Below are 27,239 nucleotides of genomic sequence, written 5' to 3'. Positions count from 1 at the left end.
TCTAGCTGCCTGCCTGGGTGGTCCAAGGTGATTTCCAAGGTACCAGTGATTGTTTTCCTTAGTCCTTTGGTTACAAGGTTGCCTATTTTGAGTGGTCTCCCCAACTTTATTATTTTTAAATTTATTTATTTTATTTAATTTTGGCTGTGTTGGGTCTTCGTTGCTGTGCGCGGGCTTTCTCTAGTTGCGATGAGCGGGGGCTACTCTTTGTTGCAGTGCGCAGGCTTCTCATTGCGGTGGCTTCTCTTGTGGCGGAGCATGGGCTCTAGGCACGTGGGCTTCAGTAGTTGTGGCTTGTGGGCTCTAGAGTGCAGGCTCAGTAGTTGTGGCTCACGGGCTTGGTTGCTCCACGGCATGTGGGATCTTCCCGGACCAGGGCTCGAACCCGTGTCCCCTACATTGGCAGGCGGATTCTTAACCACTGTGCCACCAGGGAAGCCCTCCCCAACTTTATTTATCCCATAAGCCCCATGACTTTTAATGTGCTGTTTTGTAGAATGTGAGGTTTTTCAGTAATGCACATTTCACCTTATAGCAGACAAACCAGAACTATTTATTCTCCACTAAATGAAGGCAGGTCTCCTTGGATAGAGGCTAATTCCATTCTTGGGGTAATAGTCTAGGCTGACTTGGAACATTTATAGCCAGAAAGTAATGATGCTTTAGAAATTCTGAAGAAGGACACAGAAACCAGCTTAAAGGGGGATGCATTGACCAAATTGCAACAATTTGAGTATCAAAAAATAAAAATAAAACAAAAAAATTATGGTAATTACAACATATTGAGTCATGAAAAGCCAGAGTCAATAACGATATTCAAAGAAAAATAATAAGAATTTTCTTTTCAAGTAACGTGTTATATTTATTCAAAGGAGCAAAGATGTTATTATGTTTAAGCGTACGAATTGCCTCAGGATTGCAGATACATAGGCACACAAAGGCAGATGAAATACTCGTCGGCAAAAGACTGAGAAGATTTCTAGTCCAGGTTCGGGATGTCCTTGTTCATTCTGGCAACCGAAGTACATTTGTTATATGTTAAATTATAGAGTCCACAGAGCCTTAAAACTCATGAACACTTTCATTGCCCACATCACCTAGAATTTTCAGATAGCAGTAGAACATTTGAAAAATATAAACTGGCTGAAGTTTATGCAGAAACAATGTTCAGACAGCCACAGTTCTTGCCCTCAAGTTCTCATGAATATAAGATTCTTCACGCAACAGAAAGATGGCACTCTCTCCCCTTTACTTATTAGTGGGTAGGCTCATGAGCCCTCCTGCTGTTAAGTCTGTGGCCTGCCACTTACTTTATTTGATGACATAGTCATCTAGTATAAAGCACTGGTGAAATTCACAGGCTATAGGAACCCCTTCTCCCCCTCTCACCTGCATCTCCCTTGGGTCTGAAGGTACTTCAAAGAAAACTTGTAGCTTTGAGTTGAATGGATTTTGTCTTTCAAATAGACTGGAAATATGGCGATATCTCTTTGCTTGCATTTTTTTGCCATTTGGTGGTTCTAGCGGTTATTCCTGGTTGTTACTCCCGGGATTTTCTCCTTTGCCCTGCATGGCCACTGAAAAGAACTGGATGAATCTTTCCTGAGGAGTGAGGGAGAGACCTGAGGCCTTACATATTGAACCATTCTAGAGGGTTAGGGGAAAATTTTGTCAACATGAACCAAAACTGACTTTGTTGAACCTGAAGGGTAGAAGATAACATTAAAAAGACAATTAAATGTGGCACTAGTTGCTCTTCAAAAAAGAAAAGATTTTAATGTTTCATATGTTGGGTTTGCAGCCATTAGTCTAAGTTGTATTTAATAGTTTTAGCAACATGTAGAGGTAAATTATGCCAGGGATTTTTTGAATGTTTCTTAGATGAAAATATGCTATTATGGAATTGTTAGGCTGATAAAAAATTGAGTTACTCTGCTAAAGAAATGCAAAAAGACTTATCTTAATGAAAAGTGTGACGTTTTAAAGGTCATTTGTGTAAAAATAGAACTAGAGACATAATCCAAATAAGTGAAACTAAAACAGAGGGGGAAATTGGGGTAAAGGAGATCTATGGAACTTAGGTAGTTTAAAGTTTGAGTCAATTTGGGGGCAGCCCCCAAAGGTGAGACATTTTGGAAATCTGGAAGTAGCAGGCCTCAAATCTCACTCACATCAAGCCGTGTTAGCCAAGCCTACAGCAAGGCGTATTGAGAGGGGTTTTAAAGTTTTGTTTTTATGAGTGCTTGCTGAGACACAGAGCTACTAAACTGCAATGCCTGTGATGTTTATGCCACATTACCAGAAGCTTTGGTTTTGGAAGTGTGAACAAAAACAAACAAAAATAGTCAAAACTGTATATACTTTTTTCTCAGTGCTGCTGAAATAGAAAGTAATTTTTCACTTTATAAAGTAACTGCTAACTCTGAGATGATTTTTAGGCTTCGTAGACTCTATGCTGGCACTGAACTTCACCCAGAAGTTGGATGTTGGCCCATAGAAGAGCCTCTAGTAGATCTCAATCAAACCACGTGAAACCTTGTTTTCTCCATAATGAACAGCAGTGCAGCGGGGGCCGAAGGAAGGAAGGAAGGGGTCTGTTCTACTTGGGTGGAATAAGCCAAGAAAGGCTCATGGAGGAGGTGACCTTAAACAGTGTCTCGAAAACAGCAGAGATATTTGCCAGGCAGGTGAGGCAGGGCTTAGCAGAGAGGCCAGACGTGCCCCCAGATGTGGGGAGCAGGTGGGCAAGGCGTTCTGGGGTGACATAGTCTGGTGTGTCTGTAACTGTGGCTTTCAGGAAGGAGGTAGGGCACAGAGAGATAAATGCCACATGGAAAGTTGAATGGAAAGCCGGGCCAGGTCACCGACATCCTTGTGTATCACACTAAAGAGTTTGTTTTCATTCATTTATTTAATAAATCCATATATTGAGAACCTATTAAATGCCAGGCCTTTAGGCCAATAATTAGATGTGGGCAGTGAAGAGAGGAAGACTCCTGGGTTTCTGGATGGAGCAGATACTGAAATGGAACTCGGGGGATCAGACTGGGTGGTTGGAGAGGATTAGGGGTTGCTGCTGAGTTTCACTGTTGGCATAGGCATTGCTTGGTTAGAAGTGCCCATGGGGATATCCAACAGGCAGCTGGATGTGAGTGTAAAGCTCCAGAAAGATTTCAGAGCTGGAGATACAGAAGCAGGGAATAGCAGCAATTAGGTGATGGTGGAAAAGCCATGACAAGTGACACCTCACATGGGGAAAGGACATTGAGTGAGAAGACAAGGAGGTCTGGGACCAAACCCTGGGAAACGTAGGTATTTACCAGGCAAACACAGAAAGAGGAGGTAGAAGGAGCCTGAGAGTGACCAGAATCGTAGAAGAATCGAAAGCAAGTACGTGCTGTATGGTCCCTATTTGCCCAAATCTCTTCTCCAAATTGACTTTCTCCCCCTCTGTCCTGCTCTGTGGCCTGGAAGGCTGACCGCTGTGGACTGCCCTCTGGCTTGCAGAGGTCAGCCACTGGGAAGGCTGGAGGGTGAGGAGAGAGTTCAGGTGGTGATTCTCTTGGCTTCCTCCTACTGGACAATGGATTCCTGGTGGCTGTGTTCCTCTACCAGAGGCCACAGCTCCTGCTGTGCACCCGTAGCTGCAATTCCCCTTGTCTCTTCAGGCCTAAGTGTGGGAAAGGCTTTCCCCTATTTATAACTAGCCTTTAGGTCCTTCACCTTCCCTTACTAATTTCCCTTCATCCTGTCCGGTTCTTTCCAAATGGTTCTTTCACTAAACTCTCTCTAGTCATCCCTGTTTCTTGCCGTCTGGGTCCTGCTGGGATCCTCACCTTTACAGAGTTGTGTCACAAAACTACAGAGAAAGAATTTCAAGTTGGGAGTGGCCGACAGTGTCCAAAGCTGCAGAGGTTTTACCTGATGAGACTGGAGTCCATTCATGTCCCATTGGAGGTTGTTGGTGACCTCTACTGGCATGGGTTAAAGAAACGGTGAGCTGAAACCTGACCACGGTATGCTGGTGTGTCAACAGACAGTTGCTGACTATTCCTTGGAGAAGCCTAGCTATAAAGGAGAAAAGAAGGTGGTATTCTGAGGGAGCAGCAGGGTGGTGTTTCCGTTCTTCAATGTGAATGTTGAAGGGACTTGAACATGCTTATAGACAGCCAACAACCATCAGGTTTCTCTGGGTCTGCATTTGAGTATAAAAATTAGAATCATCTTTTCCTAACTGCAACATCATCAGTGTTAAGTTTTAATGTAAAATTTATTAATTGGAACCTTTGATGTTCAAATATCTCAGTGCTTTCCTACCTAAATGATCTATGTCTTGTGAATGGTAGTTTTATATTAGAATTAACTAAACATAGGGAAGAATTTAGAGAATCAAATTCACTGATTCGGCTCTGAATGTTGACCCCAGTCTCTGTCACTGAAATGCTCCCGTGTTCTTAGTGAACTGGTTTCATTTGGAAGCATCTGTAATAGTGGTACCTGGCTCTTGACACCATCTTCAAAATACCCCTCCCACCACACCACTCCCTTTCACACTGAAGATCTGGTTCGTCACCACAGGAGTGTAACAATTGTGTTTGGCTTATAACCTTTCTGGAATCACTGTCCTCAAGAGGACATACAAACCCCTCATCAGTGCCCATTCATGTTGTCCTCTTCAGAAACTTGTCGTGAGGGTCTTAAGTTTTTCCCCACAGCGATCTTGGAAGGAATATTGCTTTGAGCTGTGTCTTCCCCCTGAACGTAAGGTTCATATTTACAAATGTCTGCATCTCCTTCACCACAGGCACTCTCCAGGATCTGAGGGACCTTCAGCAGAACATGTTGGCGTTTGTGGTAAAACATCTACATTTGAAAACTCCAAGTCTCTAAGTGAGCATTGCCACTCTGCTGCCTTGGATTGAAGAGCTGTGACACAGTCGTAAATGGACATGCCTGGGATCTCATCACTGCAAGGACTGTTGCCCAGTGACCTGGGCAAGGTCAATGGATCCTTAAATTTATTGGTGTTAGAGCCACTTTCCGGATGAGTCGCGTACAAACCGTAGTCTGGATCAGAAATGAGAGTTTTTCCAGAATGATGTTCCTGATTCTCACATTTCTCCAGAATCTTCTGGAAGGCGATGCTGTCCTCAAGACTCTCTAATGACACGACATTGTCCCTCCTCTCCCCTGAGTCCTCGTCCCCCAGGGGCTCGTTGGCTCTGCAGTTCTCCTCGCCATGTGCCTCTGCTTCAGCCACATTTCTCCAGTCTTCTGAACTTGTTGAACTTAGAGTAAACAAAGACCCTTCGTCAGAATCGGTGTCCAACTCGTACTGAGCGTCAGGCGTGTCCTTTTGTGCTAGTTCCTTGCTAGCAGGAGTCACATGCAGGTCATGACCCCACCCCGGAGCGAAGACGGGTGGGGACGGGTCCTTGGCTCCTGGGTCACTGAGCGTGGCCGCTCCGTAGTGGGCGAGGGGCTCTTCCTCGTCAACGGCGCTCTCGAGCCTTTGCTGCTGTGCGCTCATCACATTCTCCTTAGAAAACTCCGAAGGGAAGTGTGGACTGCCCCCTCTCCCCTCCTTCTCTCCAGCCCTCAGCGCTTTTGTACGCGCCACCATTTGGGAGAGAGGCGTGGTCATTTCCCTGGGGATGGGTGGGCCTAATTCGTTGGAATCCTTACAGATTGAGCCAGGGCTTGTCTGTAATGTGGCAGCCACGGCAGGGATGCCCACTGATCGCTCACCGAGGGAACCTTCCCCGGCCACAGTGTCATAATTTACTTCTCCAGGAATATCATACCTGGAGATGCGGTCCTGTCCCGCCGGCATTAGTTGGGTATCATCAGCATTCAGCCATCCGCGGAGAACGGGCCGGGCCGCACCGTGATTTGGGAGTGCGTTTTCCTTCCCGCTTCCTGGCCCAGTGTGGTCCCCGCATCGTTCTCCGCCCTGCCCGCCGCCAGCCTCCTTTCTGCTCGGTGCCAGCGTTCTCGCAGGAGTGACAGCCGCGTGTGGGGCTTGGTTCTCACAGAGGTTTGGATCGTGGAAAGTTTGGCGCAGATCCATCCTTGTCTGCTCCATGTTCCCTACAGCTTCGATTTCATCGTAGAAGCCCTGGTTTGAATACACGTTCCCTGAACCTGGACTTCTTTTCCGGCATCTCTGTTGCCACAGTCTGTCCACATAAGGCCTCGCAAAAGCCCCCAGGCAGAAAGCCACGAAGAACGTGATGGACACTGACAGACAGACGGCCAGGACCAGGTCCTGGGAAGCGTCCTCCCTTCTGCCAGCAGCTTGCACATCCCCGGTGCTCCTAACCCTTCCTGGCAGCCGCCTCTCCCTGTCACTGGTGTCAGAGCCCGCAGGGTCCTTCTTGCGCAGAGTGGAAAAGCGCACTTCCCAGGGCCTCTCAGCTGTGCTCGTCGCGAGGCTTTTCGTATGATTCAGATTAGTGCGAGGAAGGTGGGTCTCTCTGGACACGCGCCTTGTGGGCGTCCACCAGTATGCCTCCTCCTTCCCTGAGAGTGGGGGTAAAAGCACACGCAGAGTTGACACGGGAATGAGATTCCAGTGGTTTAAAAGGCATCTGTGGGCTTCCCTGGTGGCGCAGTGGTTGAGAGTCCGCCTGCCGATGCAGGGGACACGGGTTCGTGCCCCGGTCCGGGAAGATCCCACATGCCGCGGAGCGGCTGGGCCCGTGAGCCATGGCCGCTGAGCCTGCGCCTCCGGAGCCTGTGCTCCGCAACGGGAGAGGCCACAACAGTGAGAGGCCCGCGTACCGCAAAATAAATAAATAAAACCATAAATAAATAAATAAAAAGCATCTGTGAGTCCTCAGTCCTCGTCTAGCTAGATTTAAAGTGGGTATTACACGATTAGCAACTTTACTGACTGATTGCTTGATTGGTTGTCGATGCCAACAGCACGTGTCAGGCTCTGTGCACACTTACACGAGGCTCTCAGGCTCGGGTCTGCTGCTCCCAGGCCCGGGAGACTGTGTTTCTTAAGCTTCCTGACTGACTGCTGCCCACAGGAGAAAGGAAACCAGTCTGTAGGGACAGCCACATTGTTCCTCCTTTCTCCACAGCCTTCCCTTACTTACTGCACATTTACGAGAACATTCCATCAACCCTCTGCAAAAATCTGCCTTGGCCACACCTGTGTTTGCTATATCATTTCCTCACTATTCCTCGGTGCTGGCAAACAGCAAAAATATTCGGGTTTCTCTGCTGGTTCCTGACATTCTGCCCTCCACACTCAGAACGCCCGTGTGGCTCTTACAGGGCAATGAACCAAGTGTGGCTGACACCATTAAGACTTCTCTCTAATCTTCATGGATTTCTCCTAAACCTGGTAAGCATGGCCATGTCTCTACTTAATAGCAGTCCTGAATAGAACAGAGGCCAGGACTCATTTTTTTAAAAATGACTCTTTTTTTTTTTCCCCCCAGTTAAGAGTTTGAGAATTAGCCAAGATAGTTAATAGTGGGGGGCGGGGGGCAGAAGCTTTCCAAAATATTCAGTTGCAGTAACGTATTCTAGCAGTTTGGGAGAGTGGCAGGGAACAGATCAAAGAAAAATATACTTTTGAAATATGTGTGTTTTGTGTATGTGTAGGATTATCCTTTCAGAGGGTTAGCCAGCATTTTAAATAATTATGTTTCAAGTTTTAGAAGTCCTTTCTTTGATCAGTTATTTTATTAATATTTGGGATAAAAATATGACATTTTGGGGCTTCAGGGAAAAATTCTTTGTGAAATTTCTGGTTTTGACCAAAGCCAGTGCTTTCTGAGCTAGCTGAACTAGGTTTCTCACCACGTGAAGAAACTCGTTCATGAACTGAGGAGAAGAGTTAGGTACCAATGATTTTTCTGTGATACAGCCCAAGGATGATTAATGCCATAGATCAGCACTCTTGCTTCTGGGGGGACTGTCATTGTTTCAAATGAGACTAAATTTTTCATGTCTCTTTTCTGTTTAAATGGAACCATTTCTGAGAGAAGAGGCACTACTGACTTACCAATAGACTTGTTGCAAATTGCATTCCACTTTTTTCTCCAGAATTCAGAAATAACATTTTGGAAGACTTCCACGCTATAGTCACACTGCCACTGGTTAACAGCCGAGTCAGCCTCCAGGTGGGGAAGTTCCAGAGCCATGATCATCGGCAGAATGGCGGTCAGAGCATTGTTGCTGAGGTCTACAACCTGCTTGAGAAGAAACAAATTTACGACAGTCTGTGAATAAAGACATTTGGAGACAAAATAAACTAGTTACAGATACTGTCTATATCTCTATGGAAGCCATATGAATTTAGCACTGATTTCGGAGTCAGAATACTGGGTTTAATTCTCTGCTCTGTCCCTAAGAACTCTGTGAGACTCAGCAAATTGTTGACTCTCAATGAGCCTACCTCCCAGGGTTGTTCTGAGGATTAAATGTATGTGAAAACTTTAAGTATGGTGCCTGTATTAGATGCCCAATCACGTTTCCTTCCTTCTTTCCTATGAACTGTGATTTGTACTGTTCGATATAACCTAGACTCCCAGTTGTTATCAAGGTCTGGAATTAGAGATCAGGTCTCGAATGTCTAGAAGCACTGTGACCTTGAAAGTGGCAGGAGATACTGAATGATGAGGACAGAGAGCCCAGAAGAACTGTGGTTGACTAAAAATGGCAAAGAGAGTTCTTTTGCATCAAGTATTACCTTAAAGGTAATAGTACATTTCTCTGCATCCATGGCTACTCAGTATAAACAAAATGACTAATTTTCCTAGTCTCATCAGAAATGAAGGGGAAACTGGGGAACAAAAAGGATTCAGTGACTCTAAAAACACAGAGTAGGATCTGTGAAGCTGGATATGGCGGTGGTGTGATGTGGCCAGGACAGCATAGTTAGGTGTAGCTCTAGCTACCATTTGCGGAGCATTGCTGTGTACCAGGCATCCTACTGGGTGCTTTACATGCATTATGTCTATTCCTCCCAACAACTTTGTCATTTCCCCCTTTTTACAGAGGAGGAAACTGGGCTAGGTCACAGTATATCCCATATAATCCCGACTCCTAAGGCTTGGTACCAGGTGCGCAGAAAATAATGGAGGGAGGAATGAATGAATGAATGAATGAATGAGTGAATGGCAGAGCTGAGATCTGATCTGGCTCCGTAGCTGTGTGCCTTCCACTCCAGAACACAGCCTCTCGGAGCCTGAGCTCCCACTGCACTGGAGTGAAGGGATGCACAGAGGAGGCCCGGAGCATGAGTCACCAGAGTGGGGTCATGGGGTTTGGGAGAAAATCATAAATGCAAAGCTTGCTGAAAAGTAAAAAAGAGGGCCATGGATGAAAACCATGGAGGCTGAATGTAATTCAGGTCAATTGTTTAATAAACATCAGGGAAAAAGCAGCACTGGTATCTTGGGTTATATAAATTCCTGAGAAGAGCTTTTACTCAGACAAACACTCAAACAGCACCATAACCAAGACTCAGTAGTGAGGGGGACATTTGCACTGTTGAGTAACCAAGCACTCTTGGCTCCCAAGGGAAGGCTGTCAAAAATAGGAAGTAGGAGACTGGGACCAGGAAGGAAAATAAAAACCCCACAAAACTTTGCTTTGGCCTGGCCTTGACTAGGATCAATAGTTTTCTATGTACCCCCCCCCCCAACAAAAGGGTGAAATATTCTAATGTTTTGGGGGGTATTTTCTTCTTAGTGCATGTCTGCATTTTTTTTTCCATCCTAGCAGCTGTTATATTATAAATCATGAAACTAAAAGCAAAACAGAAGAGAGGACAGAGAGCTAATCAAATGATTCAGGAGGAATAATTTCTGAGAAAAGATTAAAACAGAATAGTCCAATTTGGCTAAAGAAGTGGCCATCCACTGTCATTTGAAAGGAGTGTACGTTATAGAAAGATTGGGAGAAGCATATAATGTTGCTAGCAAGTCACTGCTCTAAGAAAAATGGCAGAGGAAAAAGAACCCTTATTTGAAATGCCAATGAAACATTTCATTCTACCTCCACAGGATGATGAATTTATGCTTTGAGAAATCTATCTGGTTTCTGAAAAGATGCCCACGTGGAAAGACACGTAATATATAATGCAAGTATTAAATACGTCTCCTGGAAAAAAACCCAACTACATCCATTTTAATATTCGACTTTCTGGTACCAAATATGCTCATCATGTTCCCAAAGAAGTTTTTAGAGTTATTGCTGAACAGGCAGAAGGGTTAATAGAGCAGGAGAAATTGTATGATTCTGGGCAGCTCAGGTAATTTAGAATTACAGATGATTCAGAACATTCTTGGGCTTGTTTTTCAGTTTGCCTGTAGCATCTATTACCTGTGAGCTGCAGAAGACTTATAAAGCACAGTGAAAATGCACAGGAAATAAAACAGGCATAGGGAAATTACACATACAAATATCATCAGTATACAATATGCTAAATGAGGTTCCCAGGCAATCTGACGGCCTGTTTGTGGTGAACCCGAGAGCACTGCCAAGTTAAGTGGACTTTCTCGTCTGCTCTGATAACTACGACGGCAGACAGGTCCCCAATAACCTGCCCCCATATTCACACCATCTGGGTCATCTCCTCCCCTTGAGTATAGGCAAGACCTGTGCCTCTCTTCTAACCGACAGACCATGGCAAAAGCAATGGATGTCCCTTCCACGATTACATTCCATAAGACTGTGATGTTCTTGCTTAGCAGGCTCTCTCCTTCGGGCTCTGAAGCGAGCTGCCATGCTGTGAACTGCCCTGTGGGGAGGTCCACACGGCACAGAACTGAGGGCAGGCTTAGGCTGACAGCCAGTAAGGAGTGGCACCCGAAGCCCAGTAGCCCACGTGGAACTGAATCCTGCCAACAACCACGTGGGCTTGGAAGTGGATCCTTCTTCAGTTGGTCCTTCAGGTGAGACTACAGCCCTGGCCAACACCTTGATTGCAGCCTTTCCCCCCCCTTTTATTATTATTTTATTAATAAACTTTTTTTTAATTTTTAATTTTTTTTTACATCTTTATTGGAGTATATTTGCTCTACAATGGTGTGTTAGTTTCTGCTTTATAACAAAGTGAATCAGTTATACATATACATATGTTCCCACATCTCTTCCCTCTTGCATTTCCCTCCCTCCCACCCTCCCTATCCCACCCCTCTAGGTGGTCACAAAGCACCGAGCTGATCTCCCTGTGCTGTGCGGCTGCTTCCCACTAGCTATCTGTCTTACGTTTGGTAGTGTATATATGTCCATGCCACTCTCTCGCTTTGTCACAGCTTACCCTTCCCCCTCCCCGTAACCTCAAGTCCATTCTCTAGTAGGTCTGTGTCTTTATTCCCGTCTTACCCCTAGGTTCTTCATGACATTTTTTTTTCTTATATTCCATATATATGTGTTAGCATACGGTATTTGTTTTTCTCTTTCTGACTTACTTCACTCTGTATGACAGACTCTAGGTCCATCCACCTCATTACAAATAGCTCAATTTCGTTTCTTTTTATGGCTGAGTAATATTCCATTGTATATATGTGCCACATCTTCTTTATCCATTCATCCGATAATAAACTTAAGAACAGCTCTAACTTCTCTCTTTCCCCCAGAGCAACTAAACCCAGCTAAAAGCGGGTGTGGCCTGGGGGGCAGAGGGCGCTAGGAGTCATAATCCTCTTCATTCTCTGCCTCAGGTGCTGAGGGGCCCAGGGGGTGGGGTGCTGGGGGCAGAGGCTGAGTCGAGATGAAGGGCATGAAGGGTGTCAGGGGGGCTCTGGAAGTGGGCAGGGAGGTGGCTGGCCTGGGATGGGGGCAGTGGTGTCTCTTCTTCCCCGTCAGTGTCTGTACCCTCAGACATCCTCCTGCAGTGAGCCTGTCCCTGACAGCTTCTTGTCTTTGCCCTTGCTTCGCATCCCACCATTCTTCCAGCTACTGCCGCCTGGCTTCCGGCCCCTGCGGGGACCCTTGTTCCCACCCATGTGGTTGTCTTCCCCATCCCCCTACATGTCAGGCACGGATGCCACCAGATCCTTCAAGAAGTCAAACTGCAGCTCCAGCTCAATGCACTGCTTCCAGTGGGATGTGGTCACGGTCTTGGCGTTTCAGGACTGGGTCACCGGCAGGCCTTCTTCCACGGTGACTCCAGGAAAAGCTCGAGCGCCCGACAGAGGATGACAGGCACAGCCGCCGCCACCTTCCCAATCTCTTCATCCGTCTACACGATCTTCTTGATCCGGGCCGGTGGGAGCCACACGTTGTACCTCCTCTTGCTTGGCATCTCGGGGCCTCTCTGCCTACGCCGGGCACAGCGCCACTGCCCGCAGCCTCCCGGCCCCTGGGCCTGCTCGTCGCCCACCTGCCCTCCGTGGTTTGACTGCAGCCTCTTGAGACACCTTCAGCAGAGGCCCCAGGCAAGCCTTGCCTGGATTGCTGACCTCAGCAATAGATAACAAATACACCTATCCATGATCATCAACTAGCCGTTCGTTCCTTTGTTTATTCAACAAGTGTTTGTAAATACATGGTATGTACTGGACATATGTTAAGCATTAGAAAACAAAATAGACATGATGTATGTCCTCAAAGAGCTCACCGTCTGGTAGAAGGGTTATGGGGATATAGGCATTAATGGCTAAACCATACCTAGAATGAAATAATTTCAGTTTCCATATGTGCAATATGGAAAAAGCATAGTCTACTATACCTGTGTATAAAGGGAAACTAATTCAATCTGGAGACCCAGGGAAGGCTTCCTTGAGGAGTAGTAAGAGTTAGCTCTTCCAGGCAAAAGGATCAGCAATAGGGGAGGGCTTGGGGTGAAAACTAGGCAGGAATGCAGTCAGCAAGGGGAAGGTGGCTTGAAATGAGGCTGGAGGGGCAAGCAGGGGCCAGGCCCTTGTCGTGAAAGCTTACAATCAGATTTGTATGTTAAAATAGTAGAGCTGGGCTTCCCTGGTGGCGCAGTGGTTGAGAGTCCGCCTGCCGATGCAGGGGACACGGGTTCGTGCCCCGGTCCGGGAAGATCCCACATGCCGCGGAGCGGCTGGGCCCGTGAGCCATGGCCGCTGAGCCTGCGCGTCCGGAGCCTGTGCTCCTCAACGGGAGAGGCCGCAACAGTGAGAGGCCCGCGTACCGCAAAAAAAAAAAAAAAAAAAAAGAGTAGGGCGTCGCAACCACTTTAGAATTTCTATACGTAGTCTACATTTATAAAGGGCTTACTGTATTCCAACTACTGTTCAAAGCACAGTCTACGGATTAAAACATTTAATTCTCACAAAACTCTATGAAAAAGGAAGCAACTTACCTCCCTTTTACAGATGAGAAAATTGAGGCACAGAGTGATTCGGTAACTTACCCAAGATCGTGTGGCTGGCGAGCGGCAGAGCCTGGGTTTAAACTCAGGCAGCTGGCTGCAGAGTCGACCTCCCTCACCACTGCGTCACTAGTCTCCGAGAGAGGACGGGCTTGGAGGGCCATTCCGGTTGAAAGGGGCGGGGGCGAGGTTGGGCATTTGTCTTGCAGCTATGCTATGGCTAGTCCAAACTGGGATGTGCAGTAAGGGTAAGATACAGTCTGCCCTCCATATCTGTGGTTTCTGCATTCTCAGATTCAACCAACCATGGACAGAAAATAGTTTAAAAAAAAAATGCTGAGTGTTCCAAAAAGCAAAACTTGAATTTGTCCTGCACAGGCAACCATTTACATAGCACTTACATTGTATTTACATCGCATTTACATTGTATTATTGTAAGTAATCTAGAGATGATTTAAAGTGTATGGGAGGATGTGTTTAGGTTATACGCAAGTACTATGCCATTTTACATAAGGGACTTGAGGATCCACAGATTTTGGTACCCATGGGGGTCCTGGAACCAATCCCCTTGGATACCAAGCATCAGCTATACACACAGGGCTTTGAAGACTTAGTATGAAAAAAGAGAATGGAAAATAACTCATTAACAATTTTTACATTGACTCCATGTGTAAAAGATAATATATGGATATATTGGGTTACAAAATATATTAGTAAAATTAAATTCACCTGCTTATTTTTACTTCTTAAATCTAGTTACCGAGAACATCTAAAGTTACATATGTGGCCCACATTATGCTTTATTCGATGATACTGGCCTATATAAAGAATGGGGGTGTGTGGTGCAGGTTACCGGGACGGGGGATTCAAGCTTCTCCTAAGGCATCTCTAGGTCCTGGTGTTTCTAAAGGAGCACCAAGGGGAGATTTTACAATATCTCCCCAAAGAGGAGGAGAGAGGAGGAAGGGGCTAGGAGGAGAAGGGGCTGAAGCTGCCAAAGCTGTAGCAGGGCTCTAGGGGTTACTCACACTCCCAGCTGTCAGGACCTCGGTGAGATTCACTGCAAGGTGCCCGAGAGACAGGCACCACGCCTCCAAAATGTGACGTCGATCCCCCCAACATGGCTCTGATGTTTAGAACTGCGTGTGGCACGTGGTAAGTGGGATGCAAGGATGAGTTGATATCATTATGATTTGTATTATTCTGTGCCCAATTTTGGTGTGGAAGCATCAGGGTCACTGGCCTTCAGAGGCCCATGTGGTCCTGGGCTCTATGGGGTGTAGAGCCCATTTAGGCCCATATAGTCTCAAATTGCATAAAACCCCAGGGACCTTTGACTGACCCTGTAGTTCAGGGAGGGAGCCTTGCTAATAACCGAGATTTAATTTCTTGCCAATTGGTAAGTGGAAGCTTGGAGTTGGGTTTAATTAGATTTAGGAAAAATAATGAACCAATCCTTGCTGCTGAGCATACATGTTCAAATAAAATGTCCACATTCATGTCCACTACTGAGGCCTTGGATTTTTGAGGCAAGAGAGAGACTTCAGCTCTTTTAGGGGCATCTTAAAGTAGACTTATATTTTTTGATTGGTAGCCAGTACTACTGGGCATGAAGAAACTCTTCAATGGAGGTATTCTTCTAATAGAATTGCCTATAGTTCTGCATATTAGAAATAGTATAAACACTATTTTCTAACCTGTAATTTTTTTAGGTCCTTGAAGGCTTCTGGATGAATTCTGAATATCTTGTTGCTCTTTAAATGGAGGCTTTCTAGTTGCAGGCAGTTATGAAAATCAGACAAACCAATTTGCGTTATCCCATTGAATGACAGATCCAAACTCTGTAATGACTTCAGTTTCCACAGCCCTGTTAAAATTAAAAAGCAACTTGAAATATAAATTGGTGGTACTTACTGCAGCATTGTTTGTAATGGTGGAAAACTGGACACAACTTAAATGGCTCACGACAGAGAAATGGGCAAATGATGGCTATATCAATACTACAAAATACTGTGTAGTCTTAAAAGAGAATGGGATAGATCAACCTGAAATAACTGAACAGGAAGGAAAAGTTAAGTTGCAGGAAAGTAGAGTATAATTCCAATGTTCTTGGGGAAAAAAGGCCACATGCAAACATACACATATGTTTCAAGCGAGCAGAGAAGAAGGCCTGGAAGGAGATGAACTAAGCTATACCAGTGGTAGCTACACTTAGAAGTAGGATGCCGGAGGGAGGTGAAACTATGCTTCGATTTTATACACTTTTGAATTCTTCCTTTGAATGAACATGTGCTAATTTTATAATAAAAGCATCAATCAAAAATCTAACCTTGATTGAATGAAACGGTAAATATGATACTTGCTTATTTGATTGAACTATGGGTAAAACTGGATGATCTTGCTATGGTTATAGGGGAAAAAGTTGTTTTGATGCTTTATTTACATGGATGAATTCTTCCCCTTTTAAGATGTCCTCATTCTATTTTGTAGCTGTATCCTTTAACTACTTATCGTTGATATTATAACTATTTTTTATATTTTTCAAAGGATATTAATATGTTAGAGCTAGAGGTTTTCGTTTCTGGCAAAATAATATAATTGAGTTTTGGTCTCCGCCTTTGTATTTCACTTGATTCCAGAAGTAACCATGAGGCCCATTTGGCACTGAAGGTAAAGGTTGAGAATGATGTGCCAGCCATAGCAGTCTTCCAAATCTGAGTTCCCATATGAGTCTCACGTGGAAGCCCTGCATTTTTACATTTCCTTCTGCTCTGTCCTCACACATAGTCTGTGTCTTTAACAAACTACTACATAGCAGATCAGGTTGGTTCAATTCCAGAAGGGTTTATTCCTTGTCTACTATCTGGAAACCATCGGTACTTACTGTAAGACTAATTATGCAGAGACATGATGACCTCAATGAAATGGCTGCACATCTATGTTCTCATTTGCTCATTTCAGCTGTACAGACTAAGCAAGAGACCGCAAGGACGACAGCTCAGTCGAAATATTATGAGCATGGTACTTAGTGCTGAGGACAAAGACAGCAGAGAAACTTTGTGTCTGGTTGCGTGGTAAGACACACACACAAGAAAAAGTTATTAGTTATATAAAGCAGTTTTACCCCCACTATTGACTGTAAAATAATTGTTGTTTGTCAGCCTCTCCATCAGGTGATTAGTTCTTTCAGGGCAGAATTCACACCTTTGTGAACACTTGTAATGCCCAATATATAATATACATTCAATAGGCTAGAAGTCACAGTGTTTGACCTGCACAGAGATTTAAAAGTTGTTGAGCCAACATCAAAGATTCAATACGAACATGTACATTTCTAGCTGGCACAAGACATTTGGCTGGAGATGAATGAGGGCTGCCTGCTATGGATGGGGCATGCACTTATAGAAGAATATGATGTCTCTATCAAAAATAGGAAGACAAAGGATAGGCCAAGAAGCCTGCATGTTTAAAAAAATGAGAGAGGGCTTCCCTGGTGGCGCAGTGGTTGAGAGTCCGCCTGCCAATGCAGGGGACACGGGTTCGTGCCCCGGTCCGGGAAGATCCCACATGCCGCGGAGCGGCTGGGCCTGTGAGCCATGGCCGCTGAGCCTGCGCGTCCGGAGCCTGTGCTCCGCAACGGGAGAGGCCACAACAGTGAGAGGCCCGCGTACCGCAAAAAAAAAAAAAAAAAAAAGAGAGAGAGAGAGACAAGGCTGAGATTCAGCCGGCATATGCTGGTGAGAAATACTTCCATATTGGTTCATAAGTAACCGCTGCTGAGCCACTGTGTGTTGCCCCGCTGCCCTAGGCACTTCAGTCTATTCTCCCTTCCACCTCCCACCCCCAGCAGGATTCTGCTTCATCATTACAGCCAGAAGGCATCCAACTTGGGAACCCAGGCTAAAGGCCTCTTGTTAAATATTTTGAATATAAGCTCTGGAGAAAATACATTTCTTTCTGGAGTGAAGAATATTCCTACGTGTTTTAATATGCAAATGTATGGGGTCTTGAGAAAAACATGCAACACAGAAGCTGATATGAAAGAAGTTTCTTAACATTTTCATGATAATTGCCTGACCTGTACAGGGATGTGAGCTCGTGGTCCCTATCATATCTAGTACTTAATTGAATTGAATAAGTACCCCAGGAGTTCAGTGGAGAGGGAGACCATGTCTAGTTTGCTCTCTATCAATGGACAGGGGGGTGTTGAAATCTCCAACTGTAACAGTGGATTTGAAATGGAGCTGGACCTTGCAGGGCCTTCTCAGGGACAGACCCCTGTGTCCCTGGCCTCTCATTTGTAGAAAAGCTTTAGCCTCCTAGGGCTTCCCCAAGTTCCAAAGAGCAAATTCAATCACAGAAGTGACAAAATGTAGAAACAAAGGAAAACAGTCAAGCAAGACAAAATAATAATAGTTTATACAAATAGAATGACCATATGGTCCAGCAATCCAACTCCTGAGAATATATGCAGACAAAACTATAATTCAAAAAGATACATGCCCCCCTGTGTTCATAGCAGCACTGTCCACAAGAGCCAAAACATGGAAGCAACCTAAATGTCCACTGACAGATGAATGGATAAAGAAGATGTGATACATATATACAATGGAATATTACTCAGCCATAAAAAAGAATGAAATAATGCCATTTGCAGCAACATGATGCAACTAGAGATTATCATACTAAGTGAAGTAACTCAGAAAGAGAAAGACAAATACGTGATATCACTTATATGTGGAATCTAAAATATGGCACAAATGAACCTATCTACAAAACAGAAACAGACTTGTGGTTGCCAAGGGAGAGCGGGGGAGGGAGAGGGATGGACTGGGGGAGTTTGGGGTTGGTAAATGCAAACTATTACCTTTAGAATGGATAAACAACAAGGTCCTACAGTATTGCACGGGGAACTATATTCAGTATCCTGTGATAAACCATAATGGAAAAGAATATAAGAAAAGAATGTACATAAGTGTATAACTGAGTCCCTTTGCTGTACAGCAGAGATTGGAACAACATTGTGAGTCAACTATACTTCAATTAAGAAAAATAATAGTTTAGCTATAAAAAAAAGTCAATGACCTTTAGTTCTTCCTCAAGGGTATAGATAATACCCTGAGTCATAGCCTTGAGCTGTTTTGCAGATACTAAGACCCCACCAGGTGGAGGAAGTTAAGTGCATGCTGACCCCATGAGCACATAGACTCCATGGTTGGAACCAGAAGGTTGATGATTCCTGAAACATCACCCTGTTTCTTTGCCATCAACCAATCAGAGAATTGCGCATGAGTGGATCACACACCCTGTGACCCTTTCCCTCACCCTGTCTTTAAAAACTCTTCTCCGAAAACCGTCGAGGAGTTCAGGCCACGTGAGCATGAATTGCCTGTTCTCCTTCCTCGGCACCCTGAGGTAAATGCTGTCTGTGCTTTCCTTCACCACAACCCGGTGTCAGTAGATCGGCTTTGTTGCACGTCGGGCCAGCAGACACAAGTTAGGTTTGGTAACAGATTTGCTCACTTCTCTGTACAGTTCTGCCAGGTTTTTCCTCACATATTTTGACAATCTATTGTTAGGTGTATTCACGTTAGAATTATTATATCCCCTTCAAGAACTGATCCCTTTATCATTAAGTAGTGCTTTCTTTATCCCTGAAGTCTCCTTTGTCTGAAATTAACATGGCTACTCCACCTTTCCTTAGATTAGTGTTTCTCTAATGGCGTATCTTTCTCCATCCCTTTAGCTAGCAGTTTTATTTGTCATACCAAAAAAGACAGCCCAAGTGTCTGCTGACAGGTAAATGAGAGTATCCACACAATGAAATTCTACTCAGAAATAAAAAGGAATGCACTTTTAATACATACAACAACATGGATGAACCTCAAAATAATTATACTGAATGAAAGAAGATACATCAAAAATAAAAGAATGTGTTGAACGACTGCATTTATATAAAATTATAGAAAATGCAAATGAATCGATAGTGACAGAAAGAAGATCAGTGGCTACTTGGGCAGGGGAGAGATGATGGGTGGGAAACATAGATTGCAGAGAGGCATGAGGAAATTCTGGGAGGTAATGGATAGTTATCTTGATAGTGGTGATGGTCTCACAAGTCTGTGGTTCAGAGAGCCAGAGGACAGACCAGAGCACTCAGAACATGGAGAATCAGGGGCCTCCATCATTATACAGGCCTACAGAAGTATGAACTGTAGTGCAAGATTGTTGGTGAGCACTCTGAACTTTATACAAACTCTGAACAGTTGTAGAAAGAGAATGAAAATCACCTTCGGTTACTCATTGTACCAGAAATCAAGGAGGTGATGACTATTATAGCAAAGACTAGGATGGAAAACAGAATAAGATACTCAGGCTGATCAAATGGCCCTAAAGGAGAACTAACACTTTTTGAGCACCTGTTATGTACGAGGTACAATGAGAGATGTTTTATATATGTCATCACTCTGTGTGTTATAGTTTTTACAAATGCTATCTCTAACCCTCACATCAACCCTGTATATATCACTATCTCCAGTTAAAGATAAGGACCAGGAAGCTTTTATAGGTTAAGTGACTTGCTTAAGGTCAATAAACAAGCAAATAGAGTAATACAAGGTGTATAAAAGATAAAGAGTAAATAGGAAGAGTGGGACCAGAACATGCCCAAGCATGGGGGGGATTTTGAACATGGAGAGTTATAAGAATATCCTCGTATTTGATTCCCTTCTTAATATCAAGCTAAGATCCCCAAGAAGAAGGGAAACTTCTGCACATGGGAATTAAGACTGTGAAGTTCAGTTACTCCTCCCACATGAAGATTTTCCTTTTACTTCCAATTTTAGAGAATTAAGGTTCAATGTTATTAAGAGAACTGGTGGAGTCCTGCAAATGACCTTTTTGTTTGGCGGTCTCTCAAGATGGAGTTGGAAAATTTGGGTAAACTCTTCTATGACACTTGGCTGTGTTTCTCAATAAGAGAATATGTTCTTTTACATATTTTCCATGGCAAATCAATGTTGAGGAGTATTCAGGTGAGTGAAAGAGGTTGTGAGGCGCATTAAGAGCTGGGGCTTGGACATTAGAGAGTATATTTTATGTTTTGAGAGAGTCAAATGTTGGGAGAGGCATATGGAGGCACTTTTGTGGAGATGGGATTATTTATTGAACTGCTTTCTGATGATCACATAGGCAGGAATTTGATAAGCCTTTGCATTTAGAACGCCAGAGGCAGTTTCATTATTTCCAAGAAATTATCTCAGTGTCTATGAGAAAAAAGGCCACAGAGGGCATGCCCAGACATTACACCATCTTAGAAACATTCCTTTGGACTCTGAACTTCTTAAGTGGTCTCCCAAATGTGATAATCTGATAACATAAAATGATGATATTCAAGGGTTATGGCTTCAAGTTCAAAGAGTATTAGGAATTGGAATAGAGTCTGGAATGATCCTGGATAAGATATTTGAGTCATAAAATCAGCCCCTTAAAATTTATATAGGTCAAATTTATATAGGTGAGCCAAAGACCTTGACCTCTTAGCTTAATGATACACATTCATTTTGTTACTTTAGAACCTGAATTGGTTTTGAGAACATTGGTTATTGGTTATTGGTATTTCCATAATCCAAACAGTAATCAGGATGAAAGGTTTAATTCCCTACAAATGAAGAGTACAATATACTTTTTTTTCAACAATACGCTGGTTACGTTTTTTTCTCCTCCACCAGTTTCAAAAATCAGGTATTATTTCATCTCATTGATAACATATTTACCTCTTGGATTCTGGAATTTAGTATGTTAATGTGAGGCTGTCACATCTGGTCTTTCAACCTAACTGGAAACTCAGTAAGATGTTGGTGCTGATACATTTTCAGGCACTTTGTGGGCACTCCAGAAATACTGTTTGATGAAAGTGGGATAGTTTAACTGGAGACCAATCCCCTTGTTCTCAATTTTTTTAAACTGATTTTTCCATTATTAATGCTGTACTCCAAGAATATGGGAGGAATGTGGTCATGAAGGTTAAATTCATGGCTGGCTTCTGTTTTGTGAATTGCATTGGCCAGTACCTCCTCTGGGTGTTTTCCCAACGTGAAGCTTATTGGTAACATCACAGATGATCAGCATCAAGGAAGGAAATCAGCTGACGCTGAGCTTGTTAGTCAATGTGATCTTTCACCCTTACAAAAATGGGCTTTCCACAGTCAAAGCAACTTTTCACTGGCTCTATAAACTGTCACCATATTAAGATAAGTGAAACATGATTTATAAAGGTGCTATAGGCCAATTGCTTGATTGCTTTCTGAGAAATCTCTAATTAATCATTATCTTTAGATGAGTGCAAACACCTATGTAAATAGATACAAATGATTCTCTGCTTATGAATTATAGTGGGCTAGGAGTCACATCTACTGCAATACTTATTTAACATTTTAAAAGATAACTTGAGATTTGGACAAAAACAAATTTATCATTTGTTTCTAAAAGGCTGTTATTCTCAATTTGTGCCAAGAGTAATAATAACTAATATTTGCAAAGTACTTTAGAAGTTTATGAAGTACTTTTCACATTTTAATAGCTACTGTTTATGATGCCAAATACTGTGCTAAGTTAGGTTCTTAAGATACATCTTTCCTTTAATCCTCACAGTTCTGAGTAAGTATTACATTATCTAGACATTTCCTTTAAAAAGGCGTAGGATAAAGGAATCAAGAAAGAACAAAGGTCAGGAATAGGATGGCACTTCAGGGAGCACCTCTCTTACCAGCTTTTTCCCTCGAAAATGGGATTTCAACGTCAGAGTTACCCAGCCATAGTCACAGAATCATAAAATGGGACGGGACGCCAGAGGGGACTCTAGTCCCCAATAAGAACTGAAAGTGTGTGATGATTACAGGAAAACAAACCCCAAAATGCTATGGAGAAAAGAACTCTGAATTACATCCAATTAGATTCAGGGCTTACAGTGGACCTCCATCATCAATCTGTTTCATTCATCTCTCCATGGTTTTATTTGCTAGAATTCCATTAGAATTTCAGATAAAGGATTTACTCATTTCACATCTTTTTATCCCCTCCTTGGCAAGCTTAACATATTTCCTGATATTCTGGGAGGTAGAAGTTCAACTTGGGAAAGGAGGATGGGACTACACCTGCATTTTATAGGGATATTTGGTCGTTAAATGAAATGTATTCCTCCTAACCTCCAGTTAGCTCTGGAGAATTCATCTGCCTTAAGGAGATATAGTCAGCATTTCTCTATCTACTGTTATGGTGGGATAATATTTTGACATATTAAGCTTTTACCTGTCTCTATTTTCCTTGTGTCCTTTCTGTTCAAGCAGAAAGTAAAAGCTCTATGTTAATTGTTCCAGGGGAGGCACATGGCAAGGTAGAAAGCAGAGGCAAGCAGAGGCGACTACAAGTCTTTTTGGCTTTTGTTTTCCAAAGGCCTGAATCTTTAGAGGAAAGGAATTTCTAGATCTAGATAGAGAGTTTTGAAGAAACAAAAGCAGGTAAGAATTTTCTACAAACTGAAAGACTGAAAAGAAACATTCTCTGGCTAGAGGGGGGTAAGGGACACACACACACCACACACACACACACACACACACACACACACACACTTTGATGCCTTGTCAGGGTATAAGATTCTAGAGCTGCGGTATGAATCTAGGAAAAGATAAAGGAAAGCCCATGAAAAACTGATGCTAAGTGTAAGTACCTGTACATCCCACCACAACTGATGCTAGCAAAATGGGGGCTCAGAATCAGAAACTGTGCTGAGTTATAAACAGTAGAAGGTTATATCTCTAGTACACTTGAATTTGTGGGTTGAGATTCACATCTACCATACTAGTTAGAAAACACAGTTATATCATGTGGATATGTGTAGCTTTAATGATGTTCGTCAGAGTTATAGCAAACAAAATGGAAATAATCTAAATGTTGTTTGATTGAACAGATTATAATATATTAAAATTATTCAACTATTTAAAATATTATTTATGAGATTGCTTAATTATGTAAAGATGTTCAAAATATTCTGTGATATAAAATTATGTTATGAAATATTATGGACAGTAAATCCAATTTTGAAAGAAAATATATATGTAGGCATAAAGAATAAACTTGAAGAATACATATTACATGAGGGACTTTAATGTTTCCCTTTACATTTTTCTTTAATTCCTAATGTTTTACAAAAAACAGGCATTCCTTTTGTAATAAGAACAGTATGATAAAAATCATAAAATAAAACGCAATTAGTTTACACTTTGCACTGAAAATACTATACACTGCTTTTACGGGAAAGTTCAGGGAGAGAAGACTCCTGTCCTTCTCACACAATTCTGCTGCTGTGGTGACTGAAATAGTAGTCCCTTCACCTGCCAGGCTATTATAGTCAAAATTATGCTTAAAACAAGATACTGGAGAAAGAGCAAAAAATAAATGAAAAAACAAAAAAATAAAAGCATGAAATGAAAGAACTGAAAATGAGAAAAACTAAATATGCATAATTTGAGATGGAGAAAAATGACAAAATCCTTACACTTTCTATTTTTAGCATAAGATCTTATATAAAGTAAGTACTTAGCAAAGAGTGACCAAGACTGAAAATAGACAGGGAAAGGAAACTGTCTAGCACTCCTGAATATAAAAAGGAAGCTCTGGCTTATGAATCTGATACATTTTCTAAATAAAACATTGGTGGATTACTTAAGGAACTCCAAAATGTAGATTATTGAGTGTTGGAATGGATGAGAATTTATTATAATAGGAGGGTATGTGGAGTTCTGATAAGGAGTCCTACTTTGATTTGATAATAAGGAAGTTTATATATAATATTAGCATATATGTAGTCTACATTTGGAGGAAAACCAGATAAGAAGATGTAAAATGTATTCTGTAAAAATAAAAATTATAAATATGGCAACACTTAATTTGCATTGTTACATATTAAAAGTATCTGAACTACTTATTTCTCAGTGCTTTTCTGTAATTAGTAAAAAAAAATACATAAATCAAAGTAGGTAATTTAAAATCACACATTATTTAGTACTTAAATACTTCCTAGTATCTCTTGACAAATCCATATAAGATTAATGTAAGTTATAGCAATGGGAGATTAAATTACATTGACTTTAAATTCCACATATTATAACTTAAAATTCCACTAAGAAACTCCTTTTATTATATTTGCTCTGATCCAACTGCTTTACTTTCAGCTCTTTCCTTGAAACTGAAAACAAACCTGGAATTCTTATTGACATAAAACATTAGCTCTCCACATACTCATTGTTTCTTGGTCTAGTCCATCTTTTAAAGTTGTACTTACCCTTGGGAATGTCACTGAGTTTATTTCTTTGAAGAATGAGCAACTTTAGAAACGGAAGCCCATTTCTCAAGCTGCCTCTGTGGCGTTTCACCCACAAGGACTTAAAACTGAGTAGATCCAATGAAACGGAGTGAATGGCGTTGTTGCTGAGGTTTAATATTTCCAAAGCATGAAAATGTGCAAGAGAGCTTAAGGTTATTTTCGATATGAGATTGTTACTGAGGTCCAGGTGTCTTATATTCCATTCTTCTTTTTTCCTGTGAGTTTGTAAGAGAACCCTAAAGAAACTGGAACTTACATCCACTATGGCTGCTATCTGTGATATGTCCACAGGTATTTCATGCTTTCCGGCAAAAGAACAATTTGTCAGAAGATATCCGTTCCATTGGCACTCGGAATTGAATAAAATACTGCTTTTTCTTGATGGGTTTGTCATTGTGTCAGTAAAATAAAGACCTATAACCATGGTAACGACTCTGAGACGTAGGTTTTTCATAATGCCTGGAGAAAGAAAAATTGACTTATTCAAAATAACTTATGTAAAAACTAATAGCAAATAAGCAGAAATTTTAATTTTCAATTTAAGATTCAGGAAAGTTATCTTGCCTTGATTGCCAATTTACACGGATGTTTGATTTCTTAGACAGTGGGGCAAAATGTAGCTACCAAAATGGTAAACAGCTATAGTGTAAAATTACATTTATGCCACAGTTTTAAAGAAAGAACCCCTCCTGATTTGTCAGAAAATGTGTACTCACTTGGGCCTCACCTGTGTCTGCTTTTCCAGGATTACTCACCCTGCAGTCTGCTTTGGAATGAGGGAAACCTACCAAGATTAAAAACTTCTCTGCTTCCTTCCTGGTCTTCAGTACCGAGCAAAGTCTATTATCCTTATTTTACAGCACGGTAATCAGCCATGTGCTTTATCACATGAGTGACAAGCCATACAGTTACACCAAACCGTGGAACTGTATCGGTGGAAAGTTCAACTCATGAAAGAGACTCGATTTTTTTTAATGATTAGAAGAACTACAAGCTTTGTCTTTGCGGCTTTTGTGGCTTTTCAAATCCACTTGAAACCATTTAGATATCTACGTTAAAAAAAAATGGGTTATAAAAAGGATGCTCTCCCTAGGACCCATGAAGATATAATTAGATACAGAAACTCAAGTATCTTTTTCCCCAAAGATTCTTGAGAAGCAATTGAAAGCTTTAAAACAAGTATCTACAAATCACAATGCCTGAATGTATGCACAAAAAACAATTTTAAGAGTAGATGAGGAGGGGTGGGATAGGGATGGTGGGAGGGAGGGAGACGCAAGAGGGAAGACATATGGGAACATATGTATATGTATAATTGATTCACTTTGTTATAAAGCAGAAACTAGCACACCATTGTAAAGCAATTATACTCCAATAAAAAACAACAAAAGAGTAGATGAATAACTTTTTTGTTATTTGTTTTAATTACTAAATTCCATTAAAAAATCAGTGTGTGTACAAATAACCACATTACTTGGCACGTAGGTTTACAGCAAATTGTCCCTTCTGTTCTGTTCCAATGGCAAATGGCACCACTCTAGTTCTCATCACTAATCTGCAATACTAGAACGGGCTAACTGGTTTTCCTGTCACTGCCTTTCAATTTTCCTTCTTGCTTCATCCAATGAAATTCCAAAGGATTGCTTCCCCATAGTACTGTTTTCCCATATCATATCCTCATTCAGAATCCTTAAAGGGCTCTGCAGTGCCTACAGTCCAAATCCCTCAGGTTGGCATCCCAGGCTTTGTATTATTTACCTAAGTTCATGAACTAGTTTTAAAAGTACATGTGGAGCAACTACAAGATGGGTCTTGTGCACCTCGGTATATATGTAGATCTCATGCAAAAATTAGCTTTTACTTCACTCCAATTCCAAGCCCAATGCCTTTTCCTCTCCTCAGTCCAAATCCTACATATGTCCTTCCAGATCCATCACAAATCCTATGACCTGAAGACCCTTCTTCCTGCTTTGGCTTCTATTTTGTTCAGAAATCTTTCAGTAAATATTTATTGAATGAATGAATGCATGTTAGTAACATTCAGTTTGACAGAATATCAGTACTGTCCTGTATGGCTATTGCTTTGCATTGTGTCTGTTTTCAACAGCCCAAAAGACTATAAGCTCCCAGATGGTAAGGGCCATGTTTTCATACATACATACATATATATATAACTTCCCCCCATGTTTTATATTTTTAATAGTCTTTAGTCTGTCATAGGACTATGCTATCTATATATCTATATATAGGGCTATATCTGTATTATCTACCTATCTATCATCTGTTTATCTCATCTATGTATCTATATATTTTCCCCCATGTTTTATATTTTTAATAGTCTGCAGTCTGTCATAGGGTTATGCTCTGCTTGGGTAAATGAATGCATGCAATGGATGAAATTTACCATGTAACTTTTTAAACTTTGGTTTCATACAAGGTCAAATCTGCCATATTTTGAAAGGCATCTAAGTTCCAGTACACATGGCTATGAACTGCAAAGGTGCCCTACAGCATGGAGGAGTGATTTATTTTTAAAGTGTGCCTCTT

The 27,239-nt window shown here is 42.2% G+C and overlaps 1 protein-coding gene and 1 pseudogene across 1 annotated transcript in view; both read right to left on the bottom strand.

The window, feature by feature from the left end:
• Positions 1 to 335: 335 nt before the first annotated feature.
• LRRC66 (leucine rich repeat containing 66) overlaps positions 336 to 27,239 on the bottom strand; it is a 30,832-nt gene continuing 3,928 nt past the window's right edge. Inside the window, 5 exon segments of the mRNA XM_029235133.1 lie at positions 336 to 4,813; positions 4,815 to 6,522; positions 8,024 to 8,213; positions 15,007 to 15,176; positions 24,651 to 25,151. Coding sequence (XP_029090966.1) covers positions 4,651 to 4,813; positions 4,815 to 6,522; positions 8,024 to 8,213; positions 15,007 to 15,176; positions 24,651 to 25,151 — 2,732 coding nt within the window. The 3' untranslated portion in view covers positions 336 to 4,650.
• Positions 11,430 to 15,010, bottom strand: LOC114902678 (annotated as a pseudogene).

This window comes from Monodon monoceros, unplaced genomic scaffold (genome assembly GCF_005190385.1).
Source record: "Monodon monoceros isolate NGI ecotype Baffin Bay Population unplaced genomic scaffold, NGI_Narwhal_1 Super_Scaffold_20, whole genome shotgun sequence".
NCBI classification, from domain to species: Eukaryota; Metazoa; Chordata; class Mammalia; order Artiodactyla; family Monodontidae; genus Monodon; species Monodon monoceros.
Note: the sequence above shows the minus strand (reverse complement) of the source record. Positions and strands in the feature narration are given on the sequence as shown.